Here is a 14,669-nt window from a genome sequence, read left to right on the forward strand (position 1 = left end):
TTCAAGACTTTTGTTAACATACTGCCTATTGTTCTAATGGAATCCTGTGTCATTTTAGTTTCTTATCATATCTAATAGTTGTTCATATACACAGTTTCTTTGCAGCATCAGAAGTCAGAGCAGGGGCCGGAGAGATAGCATGGAGGTAAGGCACTTTCCTTTCATGCAGGAGGTCATCAGTTCGAATCCCGGCGTCCCATATGGTCCCCCGTGCCTGCCAGGAGCAATTTCTGAGCCTGGAGCCAGGAATAACCCCTGAGCACTGCCGGGTGTGACCCCCCCCCAAAAAAAGAAGTCAGAGCAAAGCCAACTGTAGGCCTCATCCCAGATCCCTTTCTAAGAGCCAATCCTAACAATCAGGGCAAGGGCTGGAGCAATACCACAGTGGGGAGAGCATTTACTGTGCACGTGGCTGACCCAGATTCAATCCCCAGCATCCCATATGGTCTCCTGAGCCTGCCAGAAGTGATTTCTGAGCACAGAGCCAGAAGTAACCTCAGCCCTGTTGGGTGTGGCCTGAAAAAATGTAAGAATATGATTCTTTTTTATGGACATGTTCTGAGCAGGTATCAGCATCAATCTTTCCTGAAGCAGTGTGTGATGCTCCAGATGTTACTGATAAAACGGAATATTAAAAGTTTTGCTTTTCAAGGCTGAAGCAATAACACAGTGGGTAGAACATTTGCCTTGCACGTGACTGACTTGGGTTCAGTCCCCGGCATTCCATATGGCCCCTCAAGCCTTCCAGGAGTAATTTCTAAGAGTAGAGCCAGGAGTTACTTCTGAGCACTGCCGGGTATGGCTCTCTCTAAAAAACGTTTCAGTTTTCCTTGAGCCTTTTGAATGCCTTCTTTATATATATATATATATATATATATATATATATATATATATATATATATATATATATTGGTTTTTGGGTCACACCCGGCAGTGCTCAGGGGTTCTCTTGGCTCTACGCTCAGAAATCGCTCCTAGCAGGCTCGGGGGGGACCATATGGGATGCAGGGATTTAAACCACTGTCCTTCTGCATGCAAGGCAAATGCCTTACCTCCATGCTCTCTCTCTCTGGCCCTTGAATTCCTTCTTAATTTTTCACTTATTTTAAAGTATTCTCTGTTAGGATAAATTATAATTCTATTTCCACTAAGTGAGTTTGCATTAAGAGAAAGATATAAACAGGAATACTTTTGAGGCCAGAGATATAGTCCAGTAGGCAGGTGCTTGTTGCCCCATTTGTTGGGTCCCGTTTACTCCTTTGTTGATTGATTGTGTATCCGCAAAGTGCTCCCAGAATGAGAAATTGATTCCCATCCCCTTGTCCCTTTTCGGGGAAAGATCTTGGTAATATTTATCCACAGCAATTAATCCACACAGACAGGAAGGTTAAGGGGTAAAAGGTTGGGCGAAGAGAGTCCTTTGTCAGCCTGCTTCTAGCTCCAAAATACACCTCGAGCCAGCCAGCCAACTTTGGCCAAAGACCCTGAACACCTCGCTCCCAAACTATTAATTCTGCTCTCAACAGCGCCTTCCCTGAAAGGTCAAGGTGGGACAATAGGCAAAGAATTTTTTCATATACAACAGTGCTTTCCTTGCACTCAGCTGACCCAGGTTCCATCCCAGGCACCCCATATTACACACACACACACACACACACACACACACACACACACACACACACACACACACACACACACACACACACACACACACACACACACACACCCGCACAGCCTCACTTGGATTGATCTGTGAATGCACAGCCAGGAGTGTTCCCAAAACAAAACAAACAAAAGGAATACAGTAAAGAATATAGCTCTAGGGGCCAGAGAGATAGCATAGAGATAGGGTGTTTGCCTTGCATCCAAAAGGACAGTGGTTCAAATCCCAGCATCCCTTATGGTCCCCTGACCTTGCCAGTAGCAATTTCTGAGCATAGAGCCTTGAGTAACCCCTGAGCACTGCCAGGTGTGACCCAAAAACAAAACAAAACAAAACAAGAATATAGCTCCACATCTAAGCCTCAAAAGAACATGATGACCACTGAATCTTCCTAGGCAGAATGGTCCTGGTTGATACTCTGGTGTATTCTCATAATAGGGGCAGGCAGATTCCCCTTTCTGCATGAAGATACAGCAGCCTCATCCTGCATTCTTGATGCAATGGCCCAGCTCCACAGCTCAACTCAAGAAATATGATGAGCAGCTGAATCTTCCAGTCTACTGGTGAAAACTCTGGGGTATTTCTGGAATGGAGGTGGGCCAGGTTCTCCCTCCCCCCACCAGAAAACCCAGCAGCCTCCACGCACCCCTGCCATCTTCCCTGAAGAAAAATAGTCGAGCTCCTCCCTAAGTTCCAGTAGAAAATGATGGCCACTGAATCTTCCTAGGTAGTCTGGTCCCAGCTGATACCTCTGGGCCTTCTCAGAATGGGTAGAAGCAGATTCCATTTCCTTTCTGCCTGAACACACTCTCCAACAGAAATAGCCCAGCTCCATGGGGCCTGAGAGGTGGCGCTAGCCTAGGACGGACTGCCCCGCATCCCATATGGTCCCTCCAAGCCAGAAACGATTTCTGAGCGCATAGCCAGGAGTAACCCCCTGAGCATCCATTGGGTGTGGCCCAAAAAACAAAAGACAAACAAACAAACAAACAAAAAGAAACAGCCTAGCTCCGCAATTGAACCTTATCAAACTGCCAAGCCACCAAATTGTTCCAGATCTATAGATCCTGGACCATGCAGCCACATACATGGCTGCATGACACCTCAAACTTTTATAGTAATGTGTATAGCAAATTTAATGGGAAAGTTGCATAGAAGACCACTCAAGCTCAGTTAGCCTAAACAGTAACACAAAAGGCTCAACTAGCACCAATTACAGCCCAATAAATCCTTAGACAATGACTTTAGTAGTAACATCATTGAGAAATATAGCAATTATGGTTGACTAATGGATCTAAAATTTGAAATTTCCATTTGCCTTTGTGTAGTATAAACTGTAGTATAAATTATAAATAATTTGGTAAATCACTGTGTTCCAAAAACGAAAAGAAAGGAAGAACAGTGAAGTGACTGTGTTAGTATTAAGCTCTGGAGACATCAGAACAAGCAATGTCTTAGGATGAAGAGAGTTCAGAATTAGAAAATAGTCATTTCATCAAGGAGACATAATCCTAAATGTGTATTTTAAAACAAAGATTGCAAATTTATCAAATAAAGACTGATAGAATAGGGGTTGGATAGATAGCACAGCATTAGGGCAAATTTGTTTTGCATGCTGCCAATTTAGGACGGATGGTGGTTCGAATCCTGGCATCCCATGTGGTCCCCAGAGCCAGCCAGGAGTGATTTCTGAGCACAGAGCCAGGAGTAACCCCTGAGTGTCGCTGAGTATGACCCAAAAAATCAAAAACCAAAAAAGGAAAAAAAAAATCCCCCAAACCTAAAACTCAAAACTGATAGAATAGAAAAATAAAATAGAAAATCCCCAATTTTAGTTTGAGCTACTTTTTTGGCCCTGCCCCACTTTTTTAAGCTTCTTTTTTTGTTTTCGTTTTTGGCCATACTCAGCAATGCTTGGCGGTAGTCATGGCTCTGTACTCAGGGATCACACATGGTTAGACTTGGGGATCATATGGGGTGCCAGGGAGTGAACCTGGATCAGGTGTGTGCAAGGCAAGTGCACTATTCACTGTACTGTTGCTCTTGCCCCAACGTTTAATAAATTAATTATTTAGTGTTGGTCTTGGGACCATATCTAACAATGCTTAGGGTTTACTCCTGGCTCTGTGCTTAGGAATTACTTCTGGAAGTGCTTGGGGCACCAGATGGGATGCTGTGATTCAAATCTGAGTTGGCCACATGCAAGACAAGTGCCCTATATGCTCCAGTCCAGTCCCAATTTTTAAAAAAAATTATTTAAGCACAATGGTTACAAACATGTTCGTAATTGGGTTTCAGCCATAAAATGCACACACCCCTTTACCAGTGCCACTTTCTTGCCACCATCGTTCCCCTCACCATTTCCTACCTCTTTCCACCTCACCTGTTTTCAAGACAGGCATTGTGTTTCTCTGTTATTGTCATGGTAGCTGTTAGAGTAATTATTTCTCTAACTACACTTACCACTCTTTGTGATAAGCTTGTTATCATGGGCTGGTTCTTTCAGCCCTTATCTCTATTGTCTCTGGGTGTTTTTTTTTTATACTTTTATTTTTCTTAAATCCCACAACTGAGTGAGACTATTCTGTGCTTATCTTCCTTCTTCTGACTTCTTTTATTCGACATAATAGTCTCCAAATTCATCCATGTATAAGTAAATTTCGTGACTTCATTTTTTCTAACAGCTGCATAGTATTCCAATGTATACATGTACCACAGTTTCTTTAGCCACTCATCTGTTGTCAGGCATCTGGGTTGTTTCCAGATTCTGGTTATTGTAAAAAGTGCTGCTATGAACATAGTTGTGCAGAGGGCATTATTGTATTGTGTTTTTGTTGTCCTAGTGTACATCCCTAGGAGTGGTATTGCTGGATCATATGGGAGCTCAATGTCCAGTTTTTGGGCAATCTCCATGTTATTTTCCATAAAGGCTGTACTAGATGGCATTTCCACCAGCAGGGAATGAGTGTCCCTTTATCTCTGCATCCGTGTCAGCACTGGTAGTTCTTGTTTATTTGTGATGTGTACTAGTCTCTGTGGTGTATGATGATATCTTATTGTTGTTTTGATTAGTATTTATGTGATGGTTAGTCATGTGGAGCATCTTTTCATGTGCCTTTTGGCCATCTGTATTCCTTCTTTGAGGAAACATCTATTTATTTCTTCTCCCCATTTTTTGATGTGGTTAGATTTTTTTTTCTCATTAACTTCTGTCAGTACCTTGTATATCTTAGATATTAGCTCCTTATCTGATGGGTGGTGTGTGAATTGTTTCTCCCATTCAGCCCCAACATTTCAATAATTTATTTTAAATTTGGTCATATCTCCAAGTGTATTTGTTCAAGCCTTTACTTATTGTATACTCATAAAATAGATACAGAACAGTCATCTCATATTATGAAACAAGATTCCCAAATTGAGTTCAGTATTCAAGAAAATGCCTGTCTCTGGTGGTGTGTAGTCCATCTGTTTCCAAAGTTACCTGGAACATTTCTTGTTCCCTCATTCCTTTTGTTGTTTTGTTATCCATATATATATTTTTAATTATGAGAACAATGATGCAAAGAGGACAAGGTAAAGTTACAGTGAAAGGACAATCGCCCATAAACAGAGTTCTCAGAAGAAATCCCCTTGCTGACACCTAAATATTGAACTTACAAAGAACATTAAGAAAAATAAGGCAGAACCCATGTACAATTACTTTGTCCACAAGTCCCCAGATTGTGGTACATTATGTTATCCATATATAATTAAGTTTAGTTGTTACATTTTTGTTCTAATTTTTATTTCTTAATTACTTATGTAATGAAGACATATGTACATTCAAGAAGATATAGGCTTTGAGAATTGTTACTTGTCTCTTACTAATCTGTTCCACTTCTTTCCTCTGTACCTTTGTTAGGCAATCAATATTTTTACTTTTTATTTATCCTTTCTGTAATTCTAATGCATAAGTGGCTAGATATATATTTATTATATCCCTTTCCTTATTTTATAAATGCCAGTATAGTCTTTTTTTTTTTGGGGGGGGGTCACACTCAGCAGCGCTCAGGGTTACTCCTGACTCTAAGCTCAGAAATTGCTCCTGGCAGGCTCAGGGGACCATATGGGATGCTGGGATTTGAACCACTGTCCTTCTGCGTTCAAGGCAAACGCCTTACCTCCATGATATCTCTTCGGCCTCAATAGTCTTTTGTACTTTGCTTTTTCTACTTTATCAGTATATCTTGGCTGTAAGAATGAGGTTCTTTTATAGTACTGCAAATCCTCTCAGTACTGGTAGTAGAGGCTTGGAAATAATATCTCTAAGCATCATCACATATGGAAATCAGTTTTGGCACAAGCTAATTGATGTCAAAGAGAGTTTCAGACTCCTGTGGCATATTTCTGTCACTAAGAATTTACCAGGGCGGGGAGACAGTTCACTGAGCACTTGCTGAGTGAGCAGGGGGACTGGGTACTACCCTCCTGGTTGAGCTTCTGCTGGGTGCCAAAAGACAAAAGTAATGGCCCCAGAATGTGAGTAGCCCCCTCCCCAGTCTCAATCAGATGTGGCCTCCAAACTGCCTTCTGAATAAAGATGCCAAGCGGCATTGCTATTAAGCAGTCATTTGTGTTTCCAACCTGCTTATTTAGTGCAGGTGGCAGGACTCTGTCTTGGCAGCCACCCCTGGCATTGCAGATGGGAATGTCTCCCACTGCAGGGTACTCACACCCACTACACGCACTCTCCACTGAACCCATTGAGCAGCAGGGCACTGAGAAGAAAACCCACATAGGTGCAGGTTAAAGGTTGGCTCCCCTCTGATGTCATCTCTTGGTGAGAATATTTTTTTCCATTTTAGGGCCACACCCAGTGGTACATACGGCCTACACTTGGCTCTGCACTCAGGTTTCTGTCCTGGTGGACTCTGGGGTTAGTGAGGATGGAACCTGGCTGGCCCTTATACAAGCCAAGTGCCTTGTGCCCTATATTATTGCTCCAACCCCTCTGGGAATATTTTTCTCTCAGCATTTAAATAAAAGGATGTTATTTAAGGACCTGCTGTACATCATTGTGTGATAGTTTTGTTTGTTGCTTATAGTTCACTATTAGAAATGCGTGTGTGTTCTCTTACTGTTGGGTATATCTTAGTAGGCTCTGAGAAGTGGTCAAAAGTTAAAAAGAAATTGTAGTTTTGTATTAGGGGGTGAGGGGCTCCCAGGTGGTACCCCACTCCCAGTGATTCTCTGCCAACTGGGCCTCATGGGTCAGTGTGAGGACATGAGGTCACAGTGCTGTTTAGGCCCTGAAATGCTGGGGGTTATTTGGGACACCCTAGCAGTTTGGGGGTGATCATGTGAGCTAAGGGTAGGGGTACCCCGGGGGCTGTGTTCTGTGATGCTCCAGAGACCAGGAATCGAACACAGCTGAACTTTGGAGCCCTAACCACTGTACTATCTTCTTGTGCTTTATCAGTTTTATCAGGTTTTGCCCAGTTTTTGTTTTTGTTTGATTTGGGCTCCACACCTGGTGGTGCTCAAGACTTACTTCTGGCAGCACTTAGGAATCACTCCTGGTGATTTATTCATGCATTCAGGGGACTCTGTGGTGTGAAGGATCAAACCTGGGTCGATTGCTTGCAAGGTAAACACCTTACCTGCTGTACTCTCTCCATAGACACAAGTTTTTTTTTTTATTCAAATTATTTTTATTTACTTAGTCAAATATAACTATTTTTTTTTGTTTTTTTGCCTGTCGATTTTTAGCCATTAGTTACAAATAGTTTCTGTACATCAAAGAGGAACTTTTCTATGCTTCTAGAGCTGGACTGGTTTCATTTTTATATACTTAAATCCCATATTCATTTGTCATTTGTTGTCTATTATGTGAGATATGGCTCTGATTTTTTCAGTGGTTAATAAGGGTGGTAATTTTTAATTTTAGTGGTTTTAATTTTTAATGGTTATTCCAGGCACTTATTTAAAATTACTATTCCATTGATTTAGGATGCCCTCTTCTATAAAAATTTATATATATTATTCTTAGCTTCTTGACTGTTCTACCAGTGTATTTATCTATATATGTGATAATATTATTGTCTTAACTATAGAACCTTTTATTATATATTGTAACATTTGGCAGTTAGTCTCCTCAGAATATTTGTTTTTCAGTGTTTTTTTTTCTGACTGTTCCTGAATATTCATTTACTTGTATGTATTTTAGCATCAACTGGCCTAATTCTCTAAAGGAGTGATTAATAAATATTTTCATTGAGTTTTATGATTGTAAATTTAATTATAAAGAATTATAATATTTTAATGTTGGGGCCGGAGAGATAGCAAGGAGGCGTTTGCCTTTCATGCAGAAGGTCATCGGTTCGAATCCCGGCGTCCCATATGGTTCCCCATGCCTGTCAGGAGCAATTTCTGAGTATGAAGCCAGGAGTGACCCCTGAGCACTGCCGGGTGTGACCCAAAAACCACAAATATATATATATATATATATATATAATATATATACATATATATATTAATGTTGAATCATTTACTAAGAACAAAAATTATTCTGGGGCTGAAGAGATAGCATGAAGGCAGGGCATTTGTCTTGCATGCAGAAGGACAGTGGTTCGAATCCTGGCACCCCATATGGTCCCCTGAGCCTGCCAGGAGCGATTCCTGAGTGTAGAGCCAGGAGTAAGCCCTGAGCACTGCCAGGTGTGACCCAAAAACAAAAACAAACAAAAAAACTCATTTCAGTTTTTCTTGTCTATATCTGTGTCTTTCTAAGGGTGTTTAAAATGTTTTCTTAGAGTTTTTCACCATTGTATCCTATTTATTATCTGTGATATAAATTTATTAATTATGTATATTAATTTATATCCTGCCATTCTACTGAACACTCTGTTTTGGTTTTTGGACCACACCTGGTGATGCTCAGGGGTTACTCCAGGCTATGAGATCAGAAATTGCTCCTGGCTTGGGAGATCATATGGGGATGTCAGGGGATCGAACCGTGGTCCGTCCTAGACTAGTGCAGGCAAGGCAGATGCCTTACCGCTTGCACCAATGCTCCGGCCCCTGAACACTCTTTATTTGAATGGGTTTTTGTTTTGTTTTGTTTTGTTTTTGGGCCCCACCTGATAAGCCAGGGCTTACCCTTGGTTCTGTGCTCAGAGGTCACTCATGGCAGGGCTTGAGGGACCATATGGAAGGGTTCTTCAAACTATTGCCCACAATCCACATATGGCCTGCTGAAGACATGTATCTGGCTCACCATCACTCATCAGCAGCCAATTGATCCTAGGCCTGTGGTGCTCATGTGTGGGATGTGCTTCACACTCTCTAATTCTCCTCCTCCTCCTCTCTGTCTCGTGACTCATCTCTAAGTCTTGGGCAAGTTTCCTCAAACAATGACCCTGCCAACAGCAAGCCCATAGTTCCCATTGAAATAATGATAAAAAAAAGAAAGAAAGAAAGAAAGAAAGAAAGAAAGAAAGAAAGAAAGAAAGAAAGAAAGAAAGAAAGAAAGAAAGAAAGAAAGAAAGAAAGAAAGAAAGAAAGAAAGAAAGAAAGAAAGAAAAAAAGAAAGAAAGAAAGAAAGAAATAATGGTCAGTTTGTTCATTTAACTGTACTTGTTCTTAATTTTAAAAATTATATTTGTTCCTGTTTTGTTTGTTACTTCAAAATAAGATATATGCAGTGTAATAGGAATTTGTTTATAGCTTTTTTTTAAACTATAGTATGGCCCTCCAATGGTCTGAGGGACAGTGACATATTTAAAAAGTTTGAGGACCCCTACCATATGGGGTGCTAGGGATCTGGCCTATATTGGCCATGTACAAGGCAAGTGCCCTACCTGCTGTACTATTCTTCTGGCCTCCAGTGATTTTTGTGTGCATGTGTGAGGGAGGGGGGTAGGGAAGGAGGCAAACTGACTCAGTACTCAGGGAGCATGTCTGGTTTTAGGCTCAGGGGCCATGCCTATACCTTGTGGTGCTCTGAGGTTCTGGGATTCAAACCAGTGTCATAATTACAGCTGCATGCTAGGCAAGTGCCTTAACCTTTATACCATCCTCTGGTACATCCTTTGCTTATTTTGTTATTCTTTTATTTTTTTGGTTTTTGGGTCATACCCGGCAGCGCTCAGGGGTTACTCCTGGCTCTATGCTCAGAAATCACTCCTGGCAGGCTCAGGGGACCATATGGGATGCCGGGATTTGAACCACCGACCTTCTTCATGCAAGGCAAACACCTTACCCCCATGCTATCTCTCCAGCTCCTCCTCTGCTTATTTTATCACTGATTTTTCTCTTAGTTTTTTTTTTTCAAAAAAATTTTTTTTGAAAGTATAGTCCTATGTTTTTCCTTTTTCATTTGTAAGCCTTGATTGTTTAATTTCTTGGCTCATAGACCTAGTATACAGTGTTGACCAGTAGTGAAGCTAGTGAGTATATTTGCCCTTTTTTTTGTTATATCTAAATATGTGTAGAAATATCTGAAGTAGGGGCCAGAGAGGTGGTGCTAGAGGTAAGGTGTCTGCCTTGCAAGCGCTAGCCAAGAAAGGACCATGGTTCGATCCCCCGGCGTCCCATATGGTCCTCCCAAGCCAGGGGTGATTTCTGAGCACTTAGCCAGGAATAACCCCTGAGCATCAAACGGGTGTGACCCCCCCCCCAAAAAAAAAGAAAAATCTGAAGTAGTTTTCCATTGAGCAAAATATTAGTTTTAAGACTAAGGTATGTATGTTTCAGGAATTTTTTATAGAATTATAAATATTTGCAGAACATGGGTATAGAAATTGAGGAAAGATTGCTATGCAAGCTACTTTAGATGTCAGATTCTAGGACGATAGCATATATAGATCAACATTCAAAAGTTGGAAGATTTCAATAATGAGTCATTTGATTTTAACTTGTAAATTGTCTTTTATACATTATATAGCCACAGATAAAATAATATCATTCTATTTGTCTTATAGTGTGTGCTCTATTTATGGAGTTTAAAGATCAATCACCCCAAAACATTGTTTCTGCTACGAGGAAATCATGAATGCAGACATCTAACAGAATATTTCACCTTCAAACAAGAATGTAAGTATTACTGCTTACTCAAAACCTTTTCAGTTACTTTTAAGTTGGGTCCAAAGTGAATCAAACAAAAAAGAATAATGGAATTAAATGCTTCTTGATCTTTTGTTTTTGTTGCAGTGCTGGAGACTGAACCTAGGGCCTTATACATCCCTGACCATGTTTTTTTTTCCTTTTTCCTGTTAAGAACCAGAATTCCACTTTTTTTTTATTTATTTATTTATTTAGTTTGTTTTTGGGCCAAACCTGGGTAGTGCTCAGGGTTTATTCTTGCCTCTGCACTCAGAGATCACTCCTGGTAGGCTTGGAGGACCATATGGAGTATTGGGGATCAAACCTGGTTGGCTGTGTGCAAGACAGCACCCCACTTGCAGTAATATCTCTCCGGCCTTGTAAGGTATTCTTTTTGTTGTTGTTGTTGTTGTTGTTGGGTCACATCCTATGATACTCAAAGGTTACTTCTGACTCTGTGCTTAGAAATAGCTCGTGGCAGGCACAGGGTACCATATGGGATGCTGGGATTCGAACCACCCTCCATCCTGGATCAGCTGCGTGCAACTCAAACACCCCACCACTGTGCTATCTCTCTGGCCCCCCTAAGTATTTTTTTATAAAGTATTCCACCTTTTAAGACATTTCATTTGATTTTCTTTTTGTTTTGGGGTCACACCTGGGAATTCTGAGGGGTTAGACCTGGCTCTGTACTTAGAAATCACTTCTGGTGGTGCTTAGGGTAGCATATGGGATGCCAGAAATAGAACTACATGCAAGACAATGCTTTGTCCACTGTACTATCACTCTAGCCCCAATGACATTTAACTTGAGAGTAAATGTTTTGCAGTTACTCCCATGCTTATAAAATAATACATCTTTGAATATTTGGAAAACATAGCTAAAATTTTTTTTAAAAATCTCCATAATCATTCTACTTAAAAATAACTTGACTTTTTTGAGATATTCTGTTCTTTTTAGATATATAATGAAATATTCTGTATATATGTATATATTTAAAATATAATTAGAGTCATATGTCCTGTCTAATCATTTTCTCTTTACACTTTATGTAGTAGCATTTTCCATGTCATTTAGTATTATTGAGGGCTGGATTGATAGTACAGGAATTTGTGTAGTGTGCAGCTGATCTCAGTTTTATATACAGTACCACAGATGCTCCCCTGAACATCACTGGAAGTGACTGCTGAGTACAGAGCCAAAGGTAGACTCTGAGCATTGCCAAGTATGACCCCAGCTTCTCCCGAGAGAGATAACTTTAAAATAAAATATTTTAAATGTGATTTGAAAAGTGTTACTTATTTTTAGGGGTATTTGGGGGTGCTGGTGGAGGGAGCACACCCAGCAGTGCTCACGTCTTACTACTGGTTCTGTGCTCAGGATCACTCCCGGTGGAACTCGAGGTACCATATGGAGTGCTAAAAATCAAACCTGGATCAGCCTTGTACAAGGCAAGTGCCCTATGTCGCACGGGCTATCTCTCTGGCCTCCAAAATGTTACCTTAGTGTTTTGTTTTTAAGTATTCTACATAAGGTAGGGGAGATGCCTCAGAGGGCTGGAGCACTGCTTTTCATAAAATAAACCATTTCATGAATGTATTCATAGAATGTACCATCATCTATGTAACCAATTTATAAGAACTTTAGAGCATTTGGCTAGCCATAGTGATATAATAAAATATGCAATATACTATAAAGGCTTTCAAACATTTGCTCTTGCAAATTTGCCCCAGAGCCTTTGCATTAATTTCTAGTTTTACAGATACCTATCTGCTTGTAAGCTCTGCATCATTCTTTCATTTTATTTTCTTCAGAGATTTTCTCCTCGGGTTGCCTTAAAATTTTTTTATTTAGTTAAAAAACCATAGTTTACAAAGTTATTGATCACTGAGTTTTAGGCATATGACATTTCATCACCAATCCTATCACCCCTGTCAACTCCCATCAACCAGACTTCCTCTACTCTGTCCTTCCCTCACCCTTCAACCAACTTCTCCTACCCCCTTGCCAACTTGACAAGCACATTAAAGTTCAGTGGTTTCAGTTTAGATCTCATATTTTCAGTGTTATTGAGTCTCCCACATCCCCAGTAAAACTGAAGCCAAACACCACTCCTTCTTTACTTCCTTTTTTCATTTTTTTTCCTTCGAGCCTTGATTAAAATCTTTTTCTCTCTGTCTTTCTCCTCCCTAGGCTCTGGGGTCAAGGAGGTTCTCAACTACTTGTAATATTGTAATACAATGTAATATTATGTTACATTTCCTAGTATACTTATTTTTATATGCCAAAGATAAGTGAGATCATCTTGTTTGTCTTTCATCTTCTGGCTTACTTCACTCAACAGGATATCTTCCAGTTCCAAACAGGTTGCAGGGAATTGCATGCTTTTTTTTTTTTTTTTTTGGTTTTTGGGCCACATCCAGTGGTGCTCAGGGGTTACTTTTGGCTATCTACTCAGAAATAGCTCCTGGCAGGCACTGGGGACCATATGGGACGCCGGGATTTGAACCAACCACCTTAGGTCCTGGATCGGCTGCTTGCAAGGCAAACACCGCTGTGCTATCTCTCCGGCCCCGAATTGCATGCTTTAATTGTGTATATGTACCACATCTTCACAATCCATTCATCTATCATTGGACACCTGGTTGATTCCATACCTTAGTTATTGTACTCATTGCAGTAATGAATAATGTTGTACATACATCCTTTTGAATGAAAGTTTTAAGTCCTGGGGATAGATACCCAAAAAGTGGGGAGTTGGACCCTGACTGGCACATGAAAGGTAAGCGTCATATCCACTGTGTTCTCTCTTTCCAGCCCCGCTAATGTAATGTAATCTTATATCAGGTTTCTTTTTCTCTGAGCACTATTTCTTTAAGTAAATGCAAACAGTATTTACATATGCAAAAAGTTCCACTTATGCAAAATAATGACTCGCATAAGGAAAATAAATTCTCCATCTGCAAGATATAGACCAGTATCTTTGTCAAGACACTATTTTACTATAGTAGTTTCCTGGTTGTACTGTAATAATGAGGCGGTAGGAGTACACTGGGTATCTTTTTGTACCATGTTGTATCCCTTTTGACATTGGCATTACAGGGAACTCTGGTTTGGATAAGTTTCAGGAAAACATCAGTTCAGTGATTTACAGGACTACTTTAAAATTACAACAAAAATTTTTCGGAACACACTTATTTTTTGCTTCTGGTTATTATTGTGGGAGCCACACTCAGTGGTTCTGGGAGCCCAGGAGGGCCATGTAATGCTGGGGTCAAACCTAGAGCCATGCCTGAGTCACACCCTGATCCTGGGTTTGATTTTTTTTTTGCCAATTCTGGGTCTACTTTTTAAATAATAAAAATATTTATTACTTAAATATAAAGCAGAATGTAAGGATGTAAGGAGATAAGAGTACCTGATTCAGTCACTTGAATATTATAATGGAGACATGATGTTGTGAAGAAGATTATTTTAATTGCTAAAAAGGTAGTGCAGAATGGCCATGTATGTTTCCAGAGGACCCCACAGTCCCCATCAGTGCTTTCTGACCTGGTACCCAGTTATCAGTCAAGAGAGCACCTTCACATCAGGATCAGGAAGCCTTAGAACTCAGTGAAGCTCCAGCAAGCACTTTCCTTTATGGTCAATCCTGTGTCCCACATTACTTATCCTCAGACCAAGTCTGGACCCATTTCCTCTCTTATTCCCCAAATACTTGCCAAAACCAAGTTCTGATACTTAAGCAAATCTTTTTTTTTTTTCTTAAATCTTAAATTAAGATTATAAGAAGGAAACAACTGCAGAAAAATTTACCAACTAGATAATCTGGCTCAGCTGCCATAGACTTTGTTGTCAGTCTCACATCAAGGAGTCTTGCCAAGAGGAGGAGCTGCCCTTCTGTGGTCCTTCCTGCCTGTTCAGA

The 14,669-nt window shown here is 40.5% G+C and overlaps 1 protein-coding gene across 1 annotated transcript in view; it reads left to right on the forward strand.

Moving 5' to 3' along the window:
• The window catches only part of PPP3CC (protein phosphatase 3 catalytic subunit gamma), an 85,498-nt gene that overhangs the window by 35,560 nt on the left and 35,269 nt on the right, over positions 1-14,669 (forward strand). The window contains exon 4 of the mRNA XM_049769453.1: positions 10,624-10,735. Within this exon, the coding sequence (XP_049625410.1) occupies positions 10,624-10,735 (112 nt within the window). The remainder of the gene's footprint in view (positions 1-10,623; positions 10,736-14,669) is intronic.

The sequence above is a fragment of the Suncus etruscus genome, chromosome 3 (genome assembly GCF_024139225.1).
Source record: "Suncus etruscus isolate mSunEtr1 chromosome 3, mSunEtr1.pri.cur, whole genome shotgun sequence".
Lineage (NCBI taxonomy): Eukaryota > Metazoa > Chordata > Mammalia > Eulipotyphla > Soricidae > Suncus > Suncus etruscus.